We start from the raw sequence: 25,502 nt of genomic DNA, 5'->3' as shown, positions 1-25,502 counted from the left end.
CAGGAATATGCCCTGTAGTGCGTGTTGGGCCTTGTGTGCTGGCTGCATAACTGTCCCTGCTCTGCTAGCAGTGAGACCGTGCAAGACTGCCAGTGGTGTGGAGATTGCCTGCTGGCCACACGGATGAAAGCAGATGAAGTCAAAAATATCCCCATGCTCTGGAGCCTCCTTTCTCCTATCAGTACGGATGTTGGTTTTGACTTTCCATGAATCTGCACGGGGTAAAGATAGATAGATGGGAAGGAAGGAGCAGCAATACCAATGCAAAAAATGTCTAATTGTTTCCCTGTGAGACCAGCAGCTGTGAGAAATAGGAGATTGAAGAAGTGTGTGTGTGGGGGGGGGAGGCGTTTTGGGTTTTTTTTTGTTTTGTTTTGCCTTTGTTGTTGTTTGTTTTTCCCAGCATCTGAAATCACATTTACAGCTGCTAATTAAAAATGAACTGTCCTCAAAATCGGGAATGTATTTGCACAGAAAAAGTTGCAGCAAGCTCTCTATTTAAATGCTCCAGGCAATTTGTATAATGATAAAGAGCTTTTTGGTCCTTTGGATTTGATAGTACTGGCACCATCTATTGGTCTTTTTCAGAGAAATCAATCTATGCTTTGGGTTCAGTTTCTCAGAAACATCAGAAAATCCTCTGTCATACAGGTACTGGTAAAAATTTTGTCATGAAAAAAAGTACCAAGAATAAATCCTGTTTACCTGCCTATATAGTATTTTAGGACAATAGACAAGCTAGCATGCAGAATTTGCCCATTCTTTCTTGGGCTGTTCCAGTTCCATGAATAGAGGAGTTTTATTTCTAGTGAATATCTTTGTAAAAAAAAAAAAAAAATAAATTCACAGCATTAAATGAATTAAACCAAAGTAAGATAGAGGGTTTTTTTTCAGAAAGCAATAGCTAAATTAAAATCGATTGTTTGGTAAGTGGAGATGGAGTTGTGGGGGAAAAAAAAAATCTTGAGAAGAGAATAAAGCAATATGAGAAAAAGAAGGTAGAAAAGATGGAAAACTGAGTGGGTGCAACAAGACTGAATGCCTGTCAAAAGATAATCTAAACTAAGACTGATAATTTCCTAAGCACATAAAGTTAAGATAAAAATACTGGGCATTGGGAAAATGTTTAAACTCATATGGGAAAGGAATAAAAGCAGAAAGAGAGTGGATGTGGGCAGATGTACAGTGAGATGAATTTGAATTTCTCTTTGCATTTCTTTTGTAGTTCTACTCAGCTGTAAGAAGCAAGGGTGTATGACCCAGGAGACTTCTCTGATCATTCAGCCTTGCTTTGGTTAGTATTCATTGCTTGTTTAATAACAACTTTTGCAGTCCAAAACTATGGAAACAAAAAAAATAAAGCAAGCCTACTCAAATCCTAATCAAGTCTTTTCATACATTTTTTTAATTAAATATCTATGAGGGGAGAATAGCTTGTATGATGACAGGATACACTTTTCCTATTATTTCTGTAGCTTAAAGACCAGATATCCTTACTCAGTTTGTGAAATATTTCATTCCTTGGTATACAGAATAAAACTAAGGCTGAATGATCTATGATATTACTTAAAGTTTGCAACTGGAAGTGATGACTTGTTTTGCTAAGTGCTCTGTAAATATTTAAAATTGGTCCTAGACTGAATTGTTAGTAACAGAGGCATAAGTAAGCCCTTAACATCAGTAAATTTGCACCAAAGAAGACAGTGTGATATTGATTTCTGAACACAACTTGGCTACCTGAAATCAAATGCCCTCCAGTCTGCAGTTCAACAGCCATATTAATATTAATACCTTACTGTTTTTCTTTTGAGGCCCACAGTGGAGTATACCTAAGTGTACATTTGGAAGAACCTTGTGTTGCTGGAAGCAAAATGCATGTCTGCATAAATAACTATTACAGGCTTGCTTACATATAAAGGTTTGGTTTTCTTCCGTTTAAACAGAGCTTTGTTTAGATACACAATCACTTTAATCCAACATCCAAAACGCTATATCATTTTCAGCATTAAGGATGCCCTGTGCTTGCTAGGTGCAAGATTAACATCTTTGAAAATTTACACCTCAGCAGATCACTGTTTTATATTTTTGAGGATGTAACTCGTTGTATGGTTCATAATGCTCTCAGAGAAGTCATTTAAGCAGTTGTTCTGAACAGTTTTTTCTGTGTCCTTCACCAAATTACCACAAAGAAAGAATGGAAGACAAATTGCCTCATCAGTTGCTGTAGTAAAAACACTTCATGGCCAGTTGCAAAGGAAGGAGAAAAAGATGCATATTTCCTACCACATGCTGATGCTCCTGAAATCTTAACAAGCAAAAGACTGAGAACTGGGGAAGCGTGTCTGAAGGCAGAGACTGTAATGTGAAGGTTTGAATACTTCTCTGGATCAGGGAGTGAGACACTTCAGGCAAGACTGTAATCATCAGCTTGGAGCAACAATATTTTTGCTTTAATAAAATATCTTTTCTTGTCTGCAGTGGCCTGCAACATGGAAGTCTCCAGGTATAAACAACCTGTGTGGCAAATACCTGCTGTGAGGGAAGATAGGGTATTTTTCTGTGTCAAGGGGACCTCAGAAGTCTGTGATTGTGTTTATCTCAAAGCCATATGAAAAGCAGTGCTTCACTACATCTGTTCCACAGCAGTCTGCAAGATAAAATTGTGATGTGGGTTTTATCAGGGGAGAAGCTGAGTCCAGTTTTTATGGCACCTGAAAAGAGAGTGAATTTGGTGGCCCCAAATTGTCTATGCTTCACAGACAAGTGCTTTAGGTAAATCGTGATCTGTATAGTTATACACCCAGGGTTTGGCACTGCAGTCCCAGTTTATAAATAACTTTGCCTAGAAATCGATAAGCAGCATGTGCAGGTGTGAGTCGTTAGTGCAGGAGACACAGTGGTGTATGGAAAAAGCATGGCTCGCATCCAAACCAGCCCACACGCTTTCATCAGCCCCTTGAAGTCTGCAGTACAGAAAAAATTTTTCAGTCAGGCTGCTGTAGTCCACCCAGTCTTAAAACTCAAAGGTGCAGTAGTACAGAACTGTCCTGGGTTCAGCTGTAACACTTATTTTTCTCCTTCTTACTAGCTGGCGCAGTGCTGTGTTTTGGCTTTAGTCTGAGGACAGTGCTGATCCCACACCGATGTTTAGTTGTTGCTAAGTAATGATTACCCTAATCAAGGACTTTTCAGTCTCTCGTGCTCTGCCAGTGAGGAGGGGCACAGGAAGCCATGAGGAAGCAGAGACAGGACACCTGACCCAAACTAGCCAAAGGGGTATTCCATACCACAGCACATCATGCCAGGATATAAACTAGGGATAATCACCCAGAAGGCCCAGATCGCTGCTCATGTTGGGCTGGGTATTAGATGGCAGGTGGTGAGCAATTGTATTGTGCATCACTTGTGTTTGTTTTCTTTTCCTTTTTCCCTTTAAGTTTTATATTCTCTCTCCTTGTTATTTCCTTTATCATTATGAGTAGTAGTTTTGTATTATACTTTAGTTATTGGACTGTTCTTATCTCAACCCATGGGATTTACACTCTCTCAGCTCTTCTCATCAGGCCAGGAGCAGGGGGGAAGAAGAAGGGAGCGAGTGAGTGGCTGTGTGGTTCTGAGTTACTGGCTGGGCTTAAACCACGACAGGAACACAGTGTTTCTCCTGATGCTTTGTGGATCAGTCACTCTTAAAAAGCAGTTTTAGAAGACACTAATTTAGTGTCTGAGTTAATTACCAAAATTTCAAATTACCAAAATTACTGAAATCCTCCCTGCCCCCCCCCCCAATTGTGTTAAAGCTGCATTCTGTAAATCATTGTTGTAGAGCATGTACTTGTAAGTTCTAAGGAATTGGGAAATACCCAAACTATTGTTTTATCTTATTCTTAAAATTTCATGAGCTGAACCTGGAAAAAGTTAATGATACTGACCTCCCTGACTGCAGAGTTAACAGAGGCTGTAAAGAAGAAATCGACATTTACCAAAACAGTACTTATTTATAAGGTGATGGTTTTGGAGAGAATTCCAGGGAAAATAAAAAAAAAAAAAAAGAAAATAGCTTTTAGTTCAGGAATATGCCTGACTGTCTTGTAACTGGTCTGGCAAAGTTTATCCTTTCAAGGCTGCACTTGACGTGGAAGGGGATACCTGACTCTCATCCATATAATGATTCTTTCTTACTAATGACTAGTGAAGACCCTGGGCTAAACAATTAAATTAAAAAATGCTTCAACTTTGTGGGTTTTTGTTTTTTGTTTAAACAAAGATTAGAGGCATGGGTGAGTTCTTTTTCATATAAAAACACATTTGCATTCTAGAGCAGGTGTATTTTCAATATTGCAGATTGAATCTTTGTTTATCTTCATAAGTTACACATTTTACTATTTGCTGGGAGTATTTTTTTCACTATATGTGTTCTTTTCCTATTTTTGCTGTGAAGTAAACATGGAAAATTGAAGCACAAATTTAGATCACTTTCTCTAAAATTGTGGCTTTAGACCTTACTATTGTATGTGTTTTCCTTACTTGCTGTCCTTGAAATTATGGATAGGATTCAAAGTTTTGCACAGAGATAGTCACCTCCTTTCCTGTTTCTATTGGCATGTTCTTGTGCATGAATTAAACAGTAAAATGTGAGATTTGGGCACCCTGGTAGACCAAGAACAGATATACAGAGAAAGCAGGGAATGTCAAACCAATCAGGCTTTATTAAAAATTCCATGGCTACAATTACATAATTCAGGTCTCATAATTATGAAATTCTGTAAATATTTATGCTCAACTTCTGACTGGCGTCTGCCTGGAAAGGGTAAAAGAAACTTTGACGTCAGTCTGCCCTCAGTGGAATTGATAGAGCCAGAGCTGATGAAAATGTCCTTGAGGCATCAGCCACGTTTCCACACTTTTAGAGACAACAAAATTCTGTAAATTACAACCACATAAATTCAAATTAAGATATTGGATGTATTACTGCATCTACTTTTCTGCTGTTGTTCCTTTAAACTGTGTTCATAATGAATAAGAGGAGAGGTAATAGAATTGCTCAATACACTTCTCTGTAAACAGTTTCATTAAGAAAACAATTAAGGATTTTTTTTTCTATACTTTATGATGGTCTTTCAAAAGCTCCTTTCATTTGAATCTAATAAGAATTAGCATTGTTCTTCCTTCTTGTGGTATAAGAAATTATTCTATTGTTTGGTTTTTTAGTAAAATGTTTTTTTTTTTTTTTTTTTTTTTTTTTTTTTTGGACCACTAAGAATGATACTGTTTAGGTTTATAGATAAATTTCCCACCAGCAAATGCTCAGTCATTTTGCATGGAAACAGTTCTAAAGAGGATATTATTACTGTGTACCACTTTTTTTCATGTATGACCTCAACACAAGGGTTTGTGAGCTTTTTTTCTTAGTCAAAGGTTTATAGGGTTTATTATCCTACTTCCTCATATGAAACACTAACACTTACAATGTGATAGGTAGAAACTACATGTGTTAGCAGTGCTTTTAATCAGATCTGAAAATGCTATAAAAGAAGCTAATTCAGATTACCTAATTAGCATAATCAGTTTCAAATAACAGTATTTTCAAGTGTGGCCAGTTGCATAATCCATTCTGCTAGAATAAGATTCTGTACTTTTGCAGAAATACTGCATTTCTGAGAAAAAATATATGGGTAAAAATGATACACTGAAAATAGAATCATAGAATATTTAGGGTTGGAAAGGACCTTAAGATCATCTAGTTCCAATTCCCCTGCCATGAGCAGAGATACCACACACTAAACTATGTCACCCAAGGCTCTGTCCAGTCTGGCCTTGAACACTGCCAGGGTTGGAGCATTCACAACTTCCTTGGGCAACCCATTCCAGTGCCTCACCACCCTCACTGTGAAGAACTTCTTCCTTATATCTAATCTAAACTTCCCCTGTTTAAGTTTAAAGCCTTCCCCCCTTGTCCTACCACTACAGTCCCTAACAAAGAATCCCTCCCCAGCATCCTTGTAGGCCCCCATCAGATACTGGAAGGCTGCTCTGAGGTCTCCACACAGCCTTCTCTTCTCCAGGCTGAACAGCCCCAACTTTCTCAGCCTGTCTTCATACGGGAGGTGCTCCAGTCCTCTTATCTTTGTGGCCCTCCTCTGGACTTGCTCCAGCAGCTTCATGTCCTTTTTATGTTGAGGACACCAGAACTGTACACAATACTCTAAGTGAGGTCTCACAAGAGCAGAGTAGAGGGGCAGGATGACCTCCTTTGACCTGCTGGTCATGCTTCTTTTGATCCAGTCCAGGATACAGTTGGCTTTCCGGGCTGCAAGCGCACACTGCCTGCTCATGTCGAGTTTCTCATCAACCGCCACCCCCAAGTCCTTCTCCGCAGGGCTACTTTGAATCTCTTCTCTGCCCAGCCTGTAGCTGTGCCTGGGGTTGTGCCAACCCAGGTGCAGGACCTTACTGCATTCCTTATTTTTCACCTTAAAAACTGGAAAGGAAAATAGGAACAACTTTCTCAGGAGAAACGTATGGGGAGTAGACAAGTGTCACCAGCATAAAGAGCTAGGACATTCAGTAACAACAATATTAGTCACAAAATATATATAAACTTGAAATAGGCAAATGTAGAAAAACCACTGGCAAATTTCCCAATGTTGAGGAGAAACTCAACAAAATAACAGAAGGATTTATGAAAAAATATGATGTTGTTGTATTGTGGTGTTTTTATGTATTGTGGAAGAAGAGGTCAAGGTACAGATGCATCCTGGTTGGAAGAGAGACATAAAATAATGTGGCAAAAAGCAGGGTCAGTTATTTGTCTTTTGTAGGATATTTTGCTTGCTGAAGATTTTTTCCATTTGGGGGTGAAGGAGCTTAAGAAGCACTAGAAATGCTTCGACTGACAAGCAGTAATGCAAGGGGAATACAGCTGGTGTTCTGAGTCTGTGGCTTAAGCTTAAGCTGTCACCCAAATTCTAGATCTCACTTGCACAAGAAAATTTGCTTCACCTTTTTTTTTTTTTCCTAGTTGAGCAGAAGCAACCCTTTCCATCCCCTTTGGACTAATGCTGCAAACAGTGTGCAGTCAGGGGAGTGAAACTTATTCATACTAGACACAATTTAACCTGGGAAATCTGGTTGGTTTATGTGTTAGATTCAGGCTTTTTTATTCCAGCTGGGGTTTCAGTTAGAAGGAAGGACTTTTACCAGCATTGGCTTTAGTCAGGCAAGAATGCCCACCTTGCTGAAGAGGAACTCAGCATGGCAGAGGATCAGGCCTCTGCACTAAGCTCTTCCAGAAACATTCTCTTTCTGTTAGTTCGGGGTGGGGGTGGAGATTACTGTCCAAGTAATTTTTTGTTTTAAGAAAAATCACAAAACCCCTTTTGAAGTAGACAAGAAAAGAACCTGAATAGAAACTTAGTAATATCACTGTGATCTCAGTGCAGACTGTTATATATAGACAGGCCAAATTCTTTTTTTGGTTAAACTGCATGCAGTATTAATGCAACGGCAGAATTAAGTTTCACTTAGGACTTCTAGCAACCATGTCCAGTTCTGGCTTCCGAGAACAACAGAGATATGGATGTACTGGACAGAGTCCAATGAACATACACACAAAGATTATTAAAGGGACTGGAGCACCTTTCCAATGAGGAAAGGCTGAGGGAGCTGACACTGTTTAGCAGAGAAGTCTCATGGGGGTTCTCATCAGTGTGTATAAATAGGTGATGGAAGGCTGCAAAGAGGATGCAGCCAGACTCTTCTCAGGGTGCTCAGGATCAGGACAAGAGGCAATGGCCATAAACTTAAATACAGGAAGCTGTTTGAACATCAGTAAACAGTTTTTAACCATAAGAGTCACTGAGTGCTGGCACAGGTGGTCAAGAGAGGTTGTGAAGTCTCCCTCCTTGTTGATACTCAAAAGCTGTCTAAGATGCAGGCCTGGGCAACTGGCTGTAGGTGGCCCTCCTTGAGCAGAGGGTTGGATCACACGACCTCCAGAGGTCCCTGCCAGCCTTGACCAGTTTGTGATTCGGATTCTCTGCCTGCGTGCTGAATCTAAAGACAAAGTTTAATTTGTACAAAAAGTAAAAGAAGACACTTCAGTTATGACTAAGGCAAGAATTAGGAGAAATAGTTTTCAGCAGCAAGAAGTGTATGAATAAATCTAGTTTTCATTATTGACAAGAATTGGAAGATGGCAACTCAGTTGTAAGTAGAATTGTGACTTGAAAATGACATTCTCCATGTATGGATGAATATGGAATTTATTCCTGCTTTCAATACCATTCAATTTGCATGGTTGGTTATTATGGGTAGTATCTGCCGGAGATCAAATGTGGTGCAATTTGAAAAGTTAAAACTGAAGTCTGCAATTGTAGGAAAAATCAGCTTTGAAGTTGTGATACTTACTAATTCTCCTATGCCAATTTAAAGTTCTGATCTGCAGCTCTTTGCAGCATTGATAGTATCAATCTTCACTGCTCTTCACTTTGCAGTGCTAATACAAAGATCTTCCCGTCTCATGCAGTGACATTTACAAAGCTTTTATAACAGTGTCTTTGGGCAGGCTGGGTACGCTGATTCAGGCATAGTGGGAATGGAGCTTTTCCAAAATTTTGACAAGATCTTTCTTCCTGACCTTGTTCCTCCCCTCAGATAAATCACTTAATCTTTCTTTGGCTCAGTTTTGCTGTCTCTAGAAAAGGAAAAAAAATGACATGATACTGCTGCTGTAAAACCTTGCTCATGGTCTGGTCTGCCAAAGTGCTTTGAGATACTGAGATTTAAGGCACTGCAGAGCTGCCTGCCTTACACAATGGCTGTGTAAGGGACTGGCCTCTAGCGGCTCATTTTCTAATAGAAGAGAGGAGCCAGGCAGTAAGTAACAGCCACTCGTGGTGTCCGTGGAAAATGTTACACAGGTAAAATGTCCTCTGTGAACCCTCCCAGCCTGACTTTTATTAAAGTGATAATATAATTCAGGTGTGTCAAAGATGACTGATGCTCAACCTTTGAAGGAGAGAAAGTAAATTGGTGGGTAGGAGTTGTGGTTTTGAGGACATCTGTGACCCTTCTTGATGCTGCTCATTCATGTTATTTCAGAAAAACTAATAAAAGCTGCCTAGCACTTCTCTGTAAGACTTTCTATGAAGGATGGTGCACTGCCAACTTTCAAAACTAATAGATGGAAACACTAGACTTAATACAGCAATATCAACTATAATTGTCAGGTTGATCTAATGGCCTTCTAGCTGCAGGTGTTTACACAGACATGGTGCATACCTCCACCAACCACATTTGAGAGTCCTTAGTAGCCCTTGCAGTGAGGAGTCTCCATGGCTTTCAGCTTGCTTATAATATAGAAGCATATCACTCAGGCTGCCTGCAAGGTGTCTCCTCCTTGCTTGCAAGCTTAATGTGCTTTTTTGCTGAACCCTGAGTACTAAGTGCTGAATGCCAGGCATTGGACTTACAGGTACTTGCACTAGCATGGTGATGCTCCTTGTGTTACTGCTTTTTCATCTTTGACTGCTACCCCTACTCTTCCTCAGTTCATACACTTCCCATTTAATAGAACCACTATTCCTTGTGTAGCTTTTCTCCTCCTCTTGCCTCTGGATTTCCTGCTGGAAATGCTGGCTTTGTACCATGTTGAATACCTGAGTGGCAGTTTGATGTGTTTGCTGGGACAGGGCTTATTACTAGGCATCACTGATTCAGGTGTATGTAAAAGAAGGAGAAATTTCCAGTGAAAACTGCTGGGTTTTTGCATGTATAAGATCAGAGATTGGATCCTAGAATAGTAGCCATCTTGTATATATTTAAATTATTTTTGACTTTCTAGTCTTTAGTAGAAATGTTTTCATATATCAGATTTATTTGGAGCAACAACATTTAAATTGAGGTACTCTGTGGAAATTTACAGTACAATTTATCGTCCTTCCCACTTTACACCACGTGCTAAATTCAGTGCAACATTAACATATTTAAACACATCTTACAGAATATTGCTAAAAATAGGTTTAATAGCCACTGCCAATGTTTTTGTGTATGACAAAGTAATTCAGTGTGGTTAGATTTTATTTTTTTTAACTTCACCTCATGGTAGTGAGGGCAGACATGAATAATGTTTATCTGTAAAGTGACTGGTGCAAGGAAACGCCACATTTCTGTCAGAAAAATGAAATAGGATTAGTAAATGTGTATAGTTCTGACTGTAGAAACAGTTTTACAAGTGAATTAAGGTAAATAGAAGTCAATGGGTTCATTTATTTCCCCAGTTTAAAGAACTTAAGTGTCTAGTAGAAAAAAGACAAGATGGATTTTGTGCTGTAGCAACAGAAGGGCAGTGATGGGGGCCTAAAAAAAAGGTCAGAGGCTGAGGCTGAACCTGTTTGAGCTACACTCCTGCTCCTTGGTCCTGCATGCGACAGTCTGCTAGTCCCATGGCTTGTGAAGACAGTGGCCTACATAAGATTCAGGTTTTCAAACTGTAATCAGTCTGCTCCTACAGGAGATGTGTGTTGTAATCTGTCTGGTGACGCAGTTCTCTGGTTTGAATGTGTGCCAGTAATTATATGAGGCAGGCAAGCACAGAGTCAGTGCTGAAGAAATGCTCCCATGGTCCTTTTCAGGCTGCTTACAGCCACCAAAAGCTTCCAGTTAGTGAGCTTTGCAGGACAGAGATGCTGCTGTTTGTTTGTGAGCATTATGGCACTTTTATGGTACTGCATAAATAATAATCACATGCAAACGGAACCTAAAAAAACCCTTCAAAACATAAGAAACAACAGAAAATTGTCCGATGAGCCTCTGCATGTTCACTGATATACAAGAGAACCTTGTATCAGTGTGGATGCTATGTGCCCTATTTGTATGCCTATAATTCATGGGGTGTCTCTACCAAGATATTGTTCTGTCCATCCTTTGGTTGGGAAAACAACTTTGGAAAATATTTCTGAGAATTACAAACCTAGGTGTCGATCAGATTTTACCAGAGGCGTGGATAGTCAGGCACTGTGCAGCTGACAGAAAGTAATGCATTTTGTGATTGATTTTGGTCTATTGTTTTCAGAATTCAGTAGAATATTTCATTCCCTGAGCCTATTTTTAACACTTTAGGAAGTGTTTCAAAGGGCAGCTGGCTTCCCTGACTTGGTTTTTAGTGTGTCCACAAAACATTTATAACTTGAAACTATAGCAAAACATTTACTTTAAAAGGACTTTTTTTTTTCTTTCTAGGAAGCTTGCACTAGCTCACTTTCTCCACAGGCTTACTTACTGAGCAAGCTGTGTAAAGAGAAAGTGGCTCCTGTGGCCCCTAATGAAAACACTTGAACCAGACAAGCATTTGCAGAGAGCTTAACTTGGAGTTTGTGCCAGATTGGGTACACAAGCCTTACTGAGAGGCTGCTTTTTCTGCCAGACATCAGATTGTTTTCATTTGTGACCACAGGCGGGGGGATGCTTGGAGTATGTCAGAAGTCATGAGTCTGACTATATCTATCTGATAGTTATGGGCAGTGGGTACTCTCTGAGGCTGCTTAGAGCAGGAGAAACTGCATATGGGGGAGGCAGGTTAAATGTCATTGCATTTAGCTGAAGCTGGACTCGGGGCTGCTTTCCAGCCAGCAAGCGTGAAGCTGCACCTTACCTCTGCAGCTTGCTGCCACTGCAGCACTGGCTGCTTTTCACAATTAGCTAATAACTTTCTGCATTGCAGGTCTGCCAAAAGACATGTTGAGACCTGCAGATATTAACACCTGTGTTCCTGAATAGGGTAAGAGAAGTAGTATTTCGTACTGTTTTGTGGTTGATGTGGAGTTGTGCTATTTGTGAGGGCAAAACAACGCTGCAGCTGGGAAATGAAAGGCCTTTTATACCTTCTTCTTGTGAAGAGAAAACTTCAAAACTTATTTCCCATAAGACCCCCAATTCTAAAAAACACTGTTCTTTTGCAGTTTTAAAGTACAAGCCAGCAGGGTAGCCAGGAAGCAAGGGAAGGATTTGCAGGTTCTGCAAGGACCATCGTCCCCAGGCTGTGCAATGAGGGGAAAGGTGTTATTAGAAAGCATTTGGCCAAGGGTCTCCTCCTGCCTCTTTCTGATGGTAAAAAAATTTATATCACTATGAAGTTATTGTGATACCCAAGCCCAGATCATGAGATAAACCCTTAACTTACATTTAGCAGTTTAGAGGAACACTGATAAGCATCTTACTAATTTAAACAGGGGAAGTTTAGATTAGATATAAGGAAGTTCTTTACTGTGAGGGTGGTGAGGCACTGGAATTGGTTGCCCAAGGAAGTTGTGAATGCTCCATCCCTGGCAGCGTTTAAGGCCAGGTTGGACAGAGCCTTGGACAACATGGTTTAGTGCAGGGTGTCCCTGCTCATGGCAGGGGGGTTGGGACTAGGTGATCTTAAAGGTCCTTTTCAACCCTAACTATTCTATGATTCTCTAACTTATGTATTCTGACTATGCCTCAGCATCTGTGAAAAGCCAGATGAAAGAAAAATGAGTGTTACATCTCAAGACATTGTGATGCTGTAGGGTAGGTGTCCAAATGCTGATGTGCCCAGACAACTATGCCACCAGGTATGGAACTTCTGGCCTGTGAAATTCTGATTATGAAGAAGGAAACATGTGGAAGGCTGCGCTCTGAAAATCTGAGGGAGAACTGGTGTGTTTCTGTCCTTGGTTCAGCTGAAAGTTATTTTTCTCCTTCTTACTAGCTAGTGCAGTTCTGTGTTTTGGCTTTAGTTTGAGGACAGTGCTGATAACACACCGATGTTTTTGGTTGTTGCTAAGTAATGATTACTTTGATCAAGGACTTTTCAGTCTCTCATGCTCTGCCAGTGAGGAGGGGCATGAGTAACTGGGAGGGAGCAGAGACAGGACACCTGACCCAAGCTAGCCAAAGGGGTATTCCATACCACAGCACGTCATGCCCAGTATATAAACTGGGGGAGTCACCGGGAAGGCCCAGATTGTCAGCGGATGGTGAGCAATTGTATTGTGGTGAGCGATTGTATTGTGCATTACTTGTGTTGATTGGGTTTTTGCCCCTTCTAGTTTTATATTCTCTCCCCTTGTTATTTCCCTTATCATCATTATTATTAGTAGCAGCAGTTTTGTATTATACTTTGGTTATTGGACCGTTCTTATCTCAACCCGTGGGAGTTACATTCTTTTGGTTCTCCTCCCCATCCTTCTGGGAGCTGGGGGGAAGAAGGGAGGGAGTGAGCAAGCAGCTGCGTGGTTCTGAGTTACCGGCTGGGCTTAAACCATGACAGCTTCACCTGGATCTCAGAACTGACCACCATAAAAAACCCCAGTGAAACAATTACAGGTTCCAGCTTGTCCTAGCAGTTAGTAATGCAGAATTTGGAAATGCTTTGTACTTCCAAATATCGGACTACTGCTTCAGTTCTTACTGTGGATTTAAGTTCTAACTTTGAGCGTACAAGTTTGGACATGTGTACGATGCTAAAGCAATGGAACATATTCTGCTGTGGGAAGGAAAAAGTAACTATGGTCAGGGTGGTTATTTGATCTTACTGGTGTAGTTTTGCAGAAAGGATACGTCATCTTCAGGATCTAGTTGAAAATTTAAGTGCATAATTGAATGTTAAAGCTTCTAGTACTTATCCTATTCATTCCCTTGGTAGTTGTGTTTTAATGCTCCTAACATAAAATAACCCTATAATGAAAGAATATATTTTTGAAATTAGAAGGTTGAGATATCGAACCAGTGCCTGTTACTTCGTCTTTTCACAGAAGGTTTCCTGCTCTGATAAAATATTGAATCATTTGTAAGTGAGCACAGCTTTTTAGCTCTTGTATGCTGCTGTGAATCTGTGAGGTGAGTGGAGTTGCTACCCAAGGATGCGGTACTTCTTGGAGAGTTAGATGTGAGAAACTGTGTCAGGTTACCTGAACCCTGAATGCTCAAGTAATTCACAACATAATCTTGTTAACCTGCAGTTATTGTATCTGATGCCTTATAGATGGCATGAAAAAAATAGAAGTCTCTTCCAACATCTTGGCAGGTTCATTAGATTAGCTTATTATTAAGATTGAATGTAATTTTTACAAAATAGTCTATTACATATTGACTGATTTGTTCATTAATATGCTGCAAAGTACTGTGATGAATCAATTCAACTAATCTTATTTGCCAAAATAAATTAATGAGGTATATCTGTTAAAGCTGTATTTTTGATGGGTTTAAATTCTATTTACTTTCTTATAAAATTGCTTTGTTTAATAAATCTGCAGGCTCTTTTCCTGTCACTAGTTCAAAGTGGATGTGGAAGGAAATTTTCTTTCAGATATACTCCATTGCTTCAAAATGGAGTGTATCTGAAAGAAAATTTAAATAGCCTTCAAGATAGCAAAGAGAAATTATTTTATGTCTTTCAGAAGGGTACGTTGGGTGTTTTTTCCTGAGTTTCACACCAGTGTTTGTGCATTAGTGTAATGGAAACATGTTGCATACTCAACCTTTGGATCAGTTGTCAGTGGTTCCTTTACAAGTTCCAGCATCAGGCTGGCTTCACTGTTTAATGAAACTATTTGGTAAAACCTGTACAAACGCTGGCTGGTGGAGGCAAGCTGTCCTGGCCTGTTCAGTGCTACAAGAAGAACAGCAGACAGGGATAAAGAAAACAGCTCCTGCTTAACAAGATCTTGTCTCAGCAAGGCAAGTTAACATAACCATGTCATTTATCTGTGTCATTTCCTGTCATGTGCTACTTAATAATGTGTCTATGACCAACCTTTCAATACTTTGTCCTCACAATACAATTTAGTCTTCTGTGCAATTTATTTGCTGTTACCAAAAGTCAGTCTTATATTACTGAAGCATACCCGTGCTGGAGAATTAAGATAGTAAAATATGAACTGTGATTTATGGTCATTGTAAGTTACATCCTTTTATTTAAGTAGAAATGGTAGTAATCAGAGGGAATGGAAATGGAATTACAATGTGTTATGGTTCACTGATGCAATATGCTTATATGCTTTTTACCTTGGAGCACCAGAGGATTAGTAATTATATAACTACCACCTAAAAGTAGGAAAAAAGTATATATCTGGCTTATAACATGTCCTTGATTTAGCTGTAACGGTTATTTTTCTCCTTCTTAGTAGCTTGTGCAGTGCTGTGTTTTGGCTCTAGTCTGAGAACAATGCTGATAACACACCGATGTTTTTAGTTGTTGCTAAGTAATGCTAACTCTGATCAAGGACTTTTCAGTCTCTAATGCTCAGCCAGTGAGGAGGGGCACAAGGAGCTGGGAGGAAGCAGAGACAGGACACCTGACCCAAACTAGCCAAAGGTGTATTCCGTACCACAGCACATCATTACCAGTATATAAACTGGGAGCAGTTACCTAGAAGGCCCAGATCGCTGCTCATGTTGGGCTGGGTATTGGTTGGCAGGTGGTGAGCAATTGTATTGTGCATCACTTGTGCTTATTGTTGGTTTTTTTCCTTTCCCTTTTTAGTTTTATATTCTCTCTCCTTGTTATTTCCCTTATCATCATTAGCAGTAGTCGTAGTAGTAGCAGTTTTGTATTATACTTTAGTTACTGGACTGTTCTTATCTCAACCCATGAGAGTTACATTCTTTCGATTCTCCTCCCCATCCTGCTGGGAGCAGAGGGAAGAAGGGAGGGAGGGAGGGAGCGGCTGCGTGGTTCTGAATTACTGGTTGGGCTTAAAGCACAACATAGTGGTATGTGCCATTTTCTCAACTCATTGCTTTTCCACTCCACACCTTTTTTTTTTTTTTTTTTGAATAAAAATACCAGCTCCTCACAGTACGTGGCTCAGGCAAGTCTTTAATATTATGTTCCTCCATACTTGTATGGAGTATCAACAGCCAGATCATCAAGATGCCGTAGGTGCTTGAGTCCTGTCAAGTCAAGCAGTCTTGAGTCCTATTGATTTAAATTTGTAATTTGAATTCAGAATGTAATAATTGCTTTCTACTCCATTCTGTAATTTTGACTAAAAAAAAAAATCATATTTAAGATACAGTTAGCATTAGAAATGTTTCTATTTTTTATTTATTCGGTATTGCACTACAATTTGTTAAAAACAATTTAGGCAGCAGTCACACCCTTCAGAAAGTACAAAAGAGGAATGACTGTAGGCTTTTGTTTTGTCAATTTTTCTTAGGCAAACAGGGATAACTGATTTATCTGTTGGCACAGGGCGGTTCCTCTCTACCAGACAGTTGGTTTTTCATTTATTTATTCATTTATTTCTTCATACCTGTAGCAGTTTATTAATTTCTTCTACTATCTTAACTTGGTGTCTCTTTCATAGTTGCATGGCACCTTACACAATTAGCTTGAGGGGTGAAAAGAATGATGTCAAGAGTTAGGAAAGTTGCTGACTTACATTTCGTAAGCAAGTGTTTCATGGCTGTACAAAGTCAGTGCTTTGGAATCTTGGGTTCCAGAGAGCAGTGTGATTCAATATGGCAAAGTCATATTTTTTTCTTGCTGAAAAAGACAACTTTGCCATTTGTTTGCTGCTCTTCTGATGGCTGAAGATTCATAAACTTCTTATATGCTTTTCATTGCCGAAGGGTAACATTACTTTTGGGAATACAGGTTCCAATAAATACTAGTATTTAATTATTTTTATTCAGTAAAAACATATCCAGTCTCACTATAATATTTATAATTGTATTAAACATCACATTTTTCCCAGGTTAAAGTTTTTCTGCTCTGCATCTCTTACTTTTATTTAGTACTATTACAAGAAAATATAGATAGGTTTTTTTTGTTTCATTTTATCTAACCTGAAATATGCAAAAGTTTTTCTCAGAGAAGTTCTTACTAAAAAAAATTAACCCCTCTTAGTGATTTGTTACTAGTCTGTCTTTATTTTTCACTTTGTGTACTCTTCCCTACAGATCTGGTGTGATAGTTGGCTGGTTTAATTACTGCCTTTCCAAGAATGTTCATAGAGTCTAAAGTATGTAATTTTCATTGAGAGAACCTTGATGGGAGAAGGATGAAAGTAAAATGTTTGCAAATTAGCAGTATAGGTGTATTTGTGTGCGCCCTTAAATTCTGCAGTTATTATGCAAGAATGGCAGCTGAGAAGGCACAAAATTTGGTGGATCTGAAGATCCTTTTTGAAAACTCATCATTACTCAAACATAGGCTAAGCAGACGTATAGCCAATGGGGTATTTAAGGAAGATAAAGTAGAACAGCAGTTGCTGCTGTTTAAGTTCTCCTGGATGATTGCAGTTTTCTGCCCTCCCCCACAACAGCCTCAATAGCCTGCTTCCCTGGGTTAGCAGTGATTTTCTAATTAAATGGAATTTCAAAGACAAATGGCACCTTCTTGATACCAGAACTTGTCACAGAAAGGATTGCTTTCCCTGGATCTCCCACTTGACAGACAAGAGAGAAATGTTAGCTGCTGTAAGCACTCTTTTGGCTCTGTAAACAGCTGAGTGTCCTCGCTCTCGCTGGCTTTGCAAATGTTAAGGCTATTCAGCACCTATAAAATTTACTTGATGTCTCAGACTTAAGCTACCACTCAGCAGGGGCAGTATGTTACAGTCTTGTTATAAATATGTGGCTTAAAAATGCTAATGTTATTGGACTTGGATCCATTGTCATCCTTGTGTAAGTGCCAGTCCTACAGGTATTAGACTAGCCTAGTTTACCCATTTCACATAGCTAGCCTAAAGTCATCTTGCGCGCCTCAAAATATTTTCCCACTCTTGTCCAATCTTTCTTAATGCATGGTGATGAATTAAGGCTGTTTTTCAAGCATGTTTATTAGCCTCCCACCTTTCCCCTTCCCCTTCATTTGGAAGAAAATCAGCTTTCTGGATGATAGTTTTGGATCAATGTGCTGTGTTCCACTGTGCTGGCATTCTCCAAAATCTACATCCTCTAGAAATTATCACGAATGTGGCTCAAGCTTTCTTGTTGAGCTTAGAACAAAAAAGCAGTCCAGAAAAAAAGAATATTTTTCTAGGGAACCTCTAGTATCTACAGTAATTTCATGTAGTCTTCAGCAGAGATTTTATAGACTTGAGAATCTGCAGCTTCCCAGACAAGTTACAGAGGACCCTCACTGCCTGGACCTGTGAACTCAGATGCATTTGTTCTTTCCTACTTCTTTGGTCTCTGTTCCACCCATTTGATGTGCCTTACTCATGATAATTTTTGTTTTGTGCTTAGTGTTCTGCTGAAGAGTGAGCAAGCCAAGACACTCCTGGGACATGTCCCTTACATTTAGGTCTCTTTGCTACTAACGTGAGTGTCTAATTGCAATTGTTTTTAATGACTGGGAGTTTCTTTTTATACCAGGTGATGCAGATGTATCTCCCTTTCTGTGGGATTGCCATATCCAATGCCCAGCTGTTTGCAGCTTCAAGGAAGGAATATGACAGAAGTAGGGTAAGTAAAAAATGTATATTGGACGAGTATCAAACTCCTGGCTTTTGTTCCTTCAGATTCCAGCTACGCATGGGTGTTTGCTAAGCAGACACTTTCAACTATGTTTTATTTCAAAAAATGAATTTTCAACAGATCGCTGTCTTCACTGAGGTAGCAAACACAGAGCGTGGGAGGGAAATATACTCCGTGGTGGCTGTTGTTTCCTGATGTCAGATCCGTGTTTCATAGTGCTGAAACAATTGCATTTGTGATACAGACAGTGCAGGAGAGAGTGCTGCTTTGGCAGGGATTCAAACTCTCACAGAACTCCAGAAATATCAAACCTTTGCCATCCTGAGTTTGTTATAGTCAATTCATGTGCAAATAGTGTGGATCTATCTTTGTAAAAGTAAACAAGAAAAAAACCTGTATGTGAAGGGTTTTGACAGCGTGTGTCTGCATAGGTACATTATTCTCATTACTGATGATTGCTGGTGCAATGATGGGAAATGATACTTTTGTTATCATGGATCACAGTTCCAAAGCTTCAGTAGAAATACCAGCAGCAGTGTTGAACCTACTCTTGCTTCAGTGAGCAGGGGAAACTACAGCAGGGTGAGTCCGTACACTGAACACTGATATTTATACATTCAGGATATTGGTGCTTTCCATGTATGGAAACTAATGCTTTCCACTACTTTGAAGATGAGCATTAGCCCTTTCTAGTGGTGTATATACTTAAGGGTCATGGAGTATCTGAGCTTGCCTTCTGTCTAGGTCTGACTACAGACCACTATGTTTTGGGATGGATATGTGGAGAACTGGGGAGAAAAGATTTTTCTCCTGAATATGTTTTTCTTTGTTTGATGTTCAAAGAAAACAATTTTTTGACTATGTAGAGACTTAAAATTTGCTGCAGATTGCCAGCCTGCAGGGAACAGTGACACATATTGAGGAGTCAGCATTTAATCTTCAGAGTAGGGCATAGTATTAGGGACATTCTCTATTAGAAAATGGTAAATTCTGGTGGTTGGACACATTAGGAAATTGGATAAGAAATACAGGTTCTTTGTTTCTTGTTGCTGCTTCAGCCATGCAAGGCATAACAAATATATTTGTGTTTGACAGCTGCATGGTGACCTGTACTTAATTGCATTTCTGACCTGTTGGTGGTCTTTGACTTTGCGTAGTCCATGGTCAAAATTAGTTGGCAAGAAACGTGTGATGGACAAGCTCATATTTGCCTTCCCTTTCAAACTGGGTACCAATGGTGGCAACTTCCAGTGACTATGACCAACACTTTGTTGATAACCACTCTGTTAGGAGAGTAAGACCACTAACATTTATATACTTACTTATATGGATGTTCTTTAGTGTTGGTCCCTTAAACCAGAATAAAGGATAAAGCACACTTCTTTGGAGACGTGGTAAGAAAGAACATGGCCTATTATTTTTAAAGTAGGTGAAATGAGAGGGGAAGACCTTTGTTTTAAAACATTGCATTTTACAGACATGTTGTTAGTGGTAAAGACTGGATCAGAGTGCTATTGGAATAGGGAAGTACTGATGTCTTTCTTTCCAGCTTTGAGCATGCAAAATGGGCCATAAATTAATAAAACGGAGTTTAAATGCATCAGCAAATTCAATATAGAAAATCAAGTAACTCAATCCATACTGTGTACTTGTAGAGTTGCATTACAGCCATTGTTTCATTATTGGGCTACAGTGAAATAGTTTGAAAGATTCCCATTGTTTGCTAAGAGGTAGATTATACCCAGTTGTGAGCTAAGAAACACTTCTTTCTTTCTTCAGATACCCTCACCCTAATTCTGTTGCCATAATCATGAAGAATTTTATTTGAATAAAGTTTCCGATGGCTCATATTAAAATCGATCCAAGAGATGATGCTTTCTTTGCAATGTTCCATGTATTATTAAATCTATAACCAATACAACATTTTTCTGTCCTTGTATGCAGGCTTTACTGGAAGTAGTGAATGATCTCTTTGAGGAACAGACTGATTTAGAGAAAATTGTCAAGAAAATCATGCACCGGGCCCAGACGCTGCTGAAGTGTGAACGATGCTCAGTATTGCTACTGGAAGATATTGAATCACCAGTAAGTATGGCTGCCTATTGTGTAGCAAGGCTCATATTTGAATGGTGGATCAGCTGCTTCTATGTAGTAAAGCTGTTCCATACGTAGAGTAATGGACAGCAAGTATTCTTCTAGCACATCATTCTTAAATGTAAGTTAAGTACAGGTTGAATCAACACCACTGTTTTTGTTTAACCCCAGTAGGCACAACCTTCGGCATTACTGAAATATGGTGGGCATTTCTTGCAATTACTCTGACCACTTGACCAAGGAATAATCCTTTTATTGAAGAGCTCTGTTATGTTCAACCGATGTATGTAGAATATATGAAAGTATTTGTGAAGAATTGAGATTCACACATCGTTTTTGACAGGGGCTTTCATTGGGAATTTGGAGTACTGCCATTCACATGGTATAAGAGCCTCTTTAAAAATGCTTAATGCTTTTTGAGTATTGTTATTAGTAGTAAAAGAAGTGACTGCCTTTATGGCGGTGTTCAAGGCCATGTTGGACAGAGCTTTGGGTGACATAGTTTATTGCATGGTGTCCCTGCTCATGGCAGGGGAGTTGGAACTAGATGATCTTAAGGTGCTTTCCAACCTAAACCATTCTATGATTCTATACTGGTAGTTCCCTTCAGTGTTTTCAGGCTATTCATATGAACTATCCTCCTTTCTACTGATTTGAAAAGTTGTTGAAGGATAAAAATGTTGCTTGTAATATCATTCTTTTTTCTATCCAAGTATCTTTGGATTCACTGACTCTGTAATTGATTGTTTGTTGCTGGGCTGTGACAAGTCTAAATGATTAGCAGAGGCAGGATCATAAGTTTGTGTGTGTGGCAGAAGGAAAACCCAACATTTTCTTTTCTGGAGGAAAGATATGATTCTTATTTCATTTAAACTAATAGAAATTAAGTACTTTCAGTGGAGTATACCCTAAATTACATTAGCTTTCATAAAAACAAGATCAAGGGTTGTATTTCTTTTATATGTTCTCTGTTACAGAAATGTAATATTTCTAGTTTATTTTCTCTCTCTAGACTCACACTGCCTCCTCTCCATTTTATAATTACAAGATAGAGTTCTACTATATTCTTACAAAATGCTACTGTGTTTGCCAGTATAATACGATTTTCATTTTTCACAGAAAAGTACATTGTGTTAGTAGCAGGCTGCGGGTGGCATTGTTCACTTCATTTTTCTGCTTTTGGTACTATTGCTGCCTCTGAGCACTGAGGGGTTTTTTTCCAAACCACAGGCAATGAGTTCTCATTCCTTTAGACCAAATTCTGAAAAGTGGATAGCCAAGGTATTCAGATAAGCCTGAACTTTTTCTTAACAGTTATAAACCTTAGGTTAATTTGGAGTAGGAGAATAGCATCTTGCCACTCACTCTATCATTTTTTTACAAATGGAAAACCAGTTATTTTCCTGATTTCCCCCAATTTTGGAGGGTTAACCTATATATCAAAATAGATCTCTATATAGAGTAACTCAATGTTAAATCATGTCTAAAATATTGTCATTTTTACATGACATGAAAAGCTTTTACAATACAGAACCAAAGTGAAAGATGGGGACCCACACTAGCATCCAAAAACATGACCTGTGTTCTATGTCATAAATGTTTCACTTGTGTTCTGTTGGCACATAAATTCAAGGAAAAATTGGTTGCAATTAGTAGACTAAGTGGGTCTTTCTGTTTATTTTCCTATATTAAAGAAAGTAAAAGTTGAGCAAAGCTCCATAATTCATGTTCCAAAGCCTTTTAAAGAGAAACGTGTGCTGTTGCAGAAAATAGTTTCACAAAGGAATCTAAAGATGCTATTTGATTAGATACTGTTTGTTAGTGAACTGTGCACAGTGTGTATTTTGAACATGAGTTCTCCATTGGAGGGATACAGATTGAATCTTTATTCTAGGACCATTGGCTAAAAATAGAGTTTAAATGTAGAACCTTACATTATTGCTTTCTTACATATTTATTCATCTTAATAACAATTTTAAGTTACTTTTTTTGTGACAGGTGGTGAAATTTACAAAATCCTTTGAGTTGTTATCTCCAAAATGCAATGCTGATACTGACAACAGGTTAGTGCTCATGTCTCCTGTGGTAATGGATTGCTTTATTTTTCCCATAGTTGTAGATTTGTTTGATCATAATTTTATTCCCTCATGGAATTTTGGATAAACTTGATTTAAGAGAGAGTGCCTACAGTTTTTACTCAGACAAGATTCCTGTTTGCTTCAAATGGAGATTTGCTTGAATAAATATGCATGCCTATATTTTCATTTATATGTGAGTACATATAAGTGTGCTAACATTGTATTAGCGCCTCAAAGAGGAAACCAGCAAGTTACTGATGATTTTTTAATTGTTGAATTCATGGAGAACATATTAACTGTGTTTTGCATCGTTAATACTGAAGTAAAAATTAGAAAATTGTTTTAGATTGTTTGTTGATCTCTTACAAAATGCTTCATTACAGTTGTGTTGAAGGGTTTAAAGTAAAATTTTATTTCTGCTCTTGTTGTCAAGTTGGAAAGCCTAAAAACCTCAGAGAATGTGTATTTCCCAGAAATTTTTATGTTCTGACTAGCTCTTGTTTGGGAGCCCAGACAAAGTAGAAATAGATGTTTTGCTTGGTAAGATCTGTATCTGAACATTGATAAAGGGCTAATATGAAGTAGTAGTAGAAAGAGCTTTTTGTCTATGTGGGATTCCTGTGTTAATTCCTACAAGATAATACAACTGGTAACAGTTGACATAAAATGTCCTACATACCAAACAAGTGGATGGACATTCAGTGCTATTGTGAGAAGGTTCCTCATGTCTTTTGGGGCCCAAACTCAGTGATTAGCATACATGTTTTATGCAAATCAATACTGATTCTGAATTAGAATTTCCTGTATCGCATGGCTGCCATAATGAATAACCTAGCCTTCTGTCCAACTTGCTATCCATAGCTTAGCAGACTTGAAGATTACTTTGTGCTTTGCCATATTTCAGCCCTTTAAGCACCTTCTAAAAATACTTGGGGTAATTTGCCTTCTTTCATGCTGTATTTCTTCATGTCTAGTGTAATAAGAAGCTACCACTTCATTAAGGTTAAAGTGCACATTATACTCCAGATTACAACAGGTTGCAATTCTTGATGCTTTTCATGGATTGATCTTGCAGCACTACAAAAATGGACAGTGATTTTTAAGATGTGCAAGCTGACAACAGTGTTCAGGGCCATACAGAAATATGGGTAGAATCTAGATTTCCTCCCTGCCCTACCCACTAATTGAGAGATGGGAATGATGAGAAAAATGGAAAATAAGTGATAAAAAATTAGGAAGGTTTAGAAATGAATAAATAATCTGTTGATTCATCTGGGAATCACAAGTTGCTGCTTTTGACAAAGAGCTTCAGAGTAGCAGTTGGTCTTTCTTAGGTCAATTAAATGAGTGAAAATACATTCCTTTTGTTCAGGGACAGGAGTATGAATCAAGGGACGTGATGGTTGTTCCTGTTTTTCTGAAACTTGATATGTAGCCAGATTAGTCAAAACAATGTAGAGTGGTGTCAAGATAACCAAGCTGGCTCATTTCTTGTTACCATAGTTATATTAGCATGTTACCAAAAAGCAATTTGTAGTAGCCTGCTCTGCATGTAGTCAAGTCAAGGTTATTTAACTTTATTCTGAGACATGGAAAACACATGCAACCTGGTAGCTAGTCTTTATAAGGTTTATAAAGGTATATTTCTGTGCATCTTAACATAAATATTTATTGCTTTTTCTTTCATTTTTCATTCAGTTGAGAGTGAAGTGGGTTTTACAAAGACCAAGTTTAGACTGACAGATATGATGTCACATTTGGATCTAGCACAGGCACAGCTTGAGTTATTTGCACTACAGTGGGAAAATAAAGGTTATTTAGGATACAGAACAATGCCGCGAGCCCTTGACATTTGAGCATTTTTCTAGTGAGTTTTGCCCTTTTCATTCTACATTCTACAGCCACAACTGATGTAAAGTCATAAGATGTTTCATGTGGAAAGAAATTGCAAGATGAGTTTCTTCAACATTACACCAATGAAGATAAATATTATTTCTTTGAAATTGTAGTGGAAATTCAAAGAGATTATAGGCTGAGAACAGTTCTGGTTACACGTTTATCTGAAAGAGAAGCTCCAAGGACAATATAACTTTTCATGTCCTAAAATATTTTCTTACACAGTTTTAGAAGAAATTGGCTTTTCTTCTGCCCTTCCTCCATCTGGCTAATAGCAGCTCAACTGAAATAATATAATGAATACTCATATCTTTTTTTCTTTGCTGTTGGTTGTAAAGAAATTCCTTACAAACCACACTGGCATTTATCTGTTCAATTGCAATTTTCCAGCACACGCCATGATCAAGTTTGTTTATTATCCATTATGGCACACTGATGCTCTTGTTTTTGCCAGTCATTTAGTTCTTGAAGTAGAGGTTTGCCAAGTCTCCCAAATTTTCATTCCCTTTTAAAAAACATTATATAAATGTTAGAAGCCTTGAGAGTTCAGTTCTGATGTATTTTAGATGAAGATGAGCTCAAGGGAAAGTGCTGTAGGCTATGTCTTTCCTGCACAGAAGTCATCTTGGCAGATGATGTAGCTGAGCTCTCTAACCTGAGTACCACTGGTTATGGTCATGAGCCAGAATGTGCACTGTGTGTGAGAAAATATCTGTGCTCCTTCCCAGTTGGGCTAGGACAGAGAAAGTGCCAAAATCCCTGGTACTGCTGTTTTGCCACCACTGACCCTGGGATGATGTGTGCTCAGGTACTGCCCCATTCCCTGTAGTATTTTTATGCTTTGTAAGGCACCTTTCTGCTCTTCTAGCGCTAGGAGCTGGAACGGTTCATGTCACTGCTTAGAGAGGATTGAAGGTACCCATGATTTTGGCTGTACCACTTCCCTACTGTCCTTTCTGCCATCTGTGTCAGGGAGGCTTGGGGGGG

General features: G+C 38.8%; 1 protein-coding gene across 1 annotated transcript in view; it reads left to right on the top strand.

Annotated features, from left to right (window-relative positions):
- The window catches only part of PDE11A (phosphodiesterase 11A), a 114,303-nt gene that overhangs the window by 20,017 nt on the left and 68,784 nt on the right, over positions 1–25,502 (top strand). The window contains exons 2-4 of the mRNA XM_010012826.1: positions 18,346–18,435; positions 20,392–20,532; positions 22,540–22,604. Coding sequence (XP_010011128.1) covers positions 18,346–18,435; positions 20,392–20,532; positions 22,540–22,604 — 296 coding nt within the window. The remainder of the gene's footprint in view (positions 1–18,345; positions 18,436–20,391; positions 20,533–22,539; positions 22,605–25,502) is intronic.

The sequence above is a fragment of the Nestor notabilis genome, unplaced genomic scaffold (genome assembly GCF_000696875.1).
Source record: "Nestor notabilis isolate BGI_N333 unplaced genomic scaffold, ASM69687v1 scaffold664, whole genome shotgun sequence".
Classification (NCBI taxonomy): domain Eukaryota; kingdom Metazoa; phylum Chordata; class Aves; order Psittaciformes; family Psittacidae; genus Nestor; species Nestor notabilis.
The sequence above is the reverse complement of the archived record's forward strand: the minus strand, read 5'-3'. Positions and strand labels throughout refer to the sequence as shown.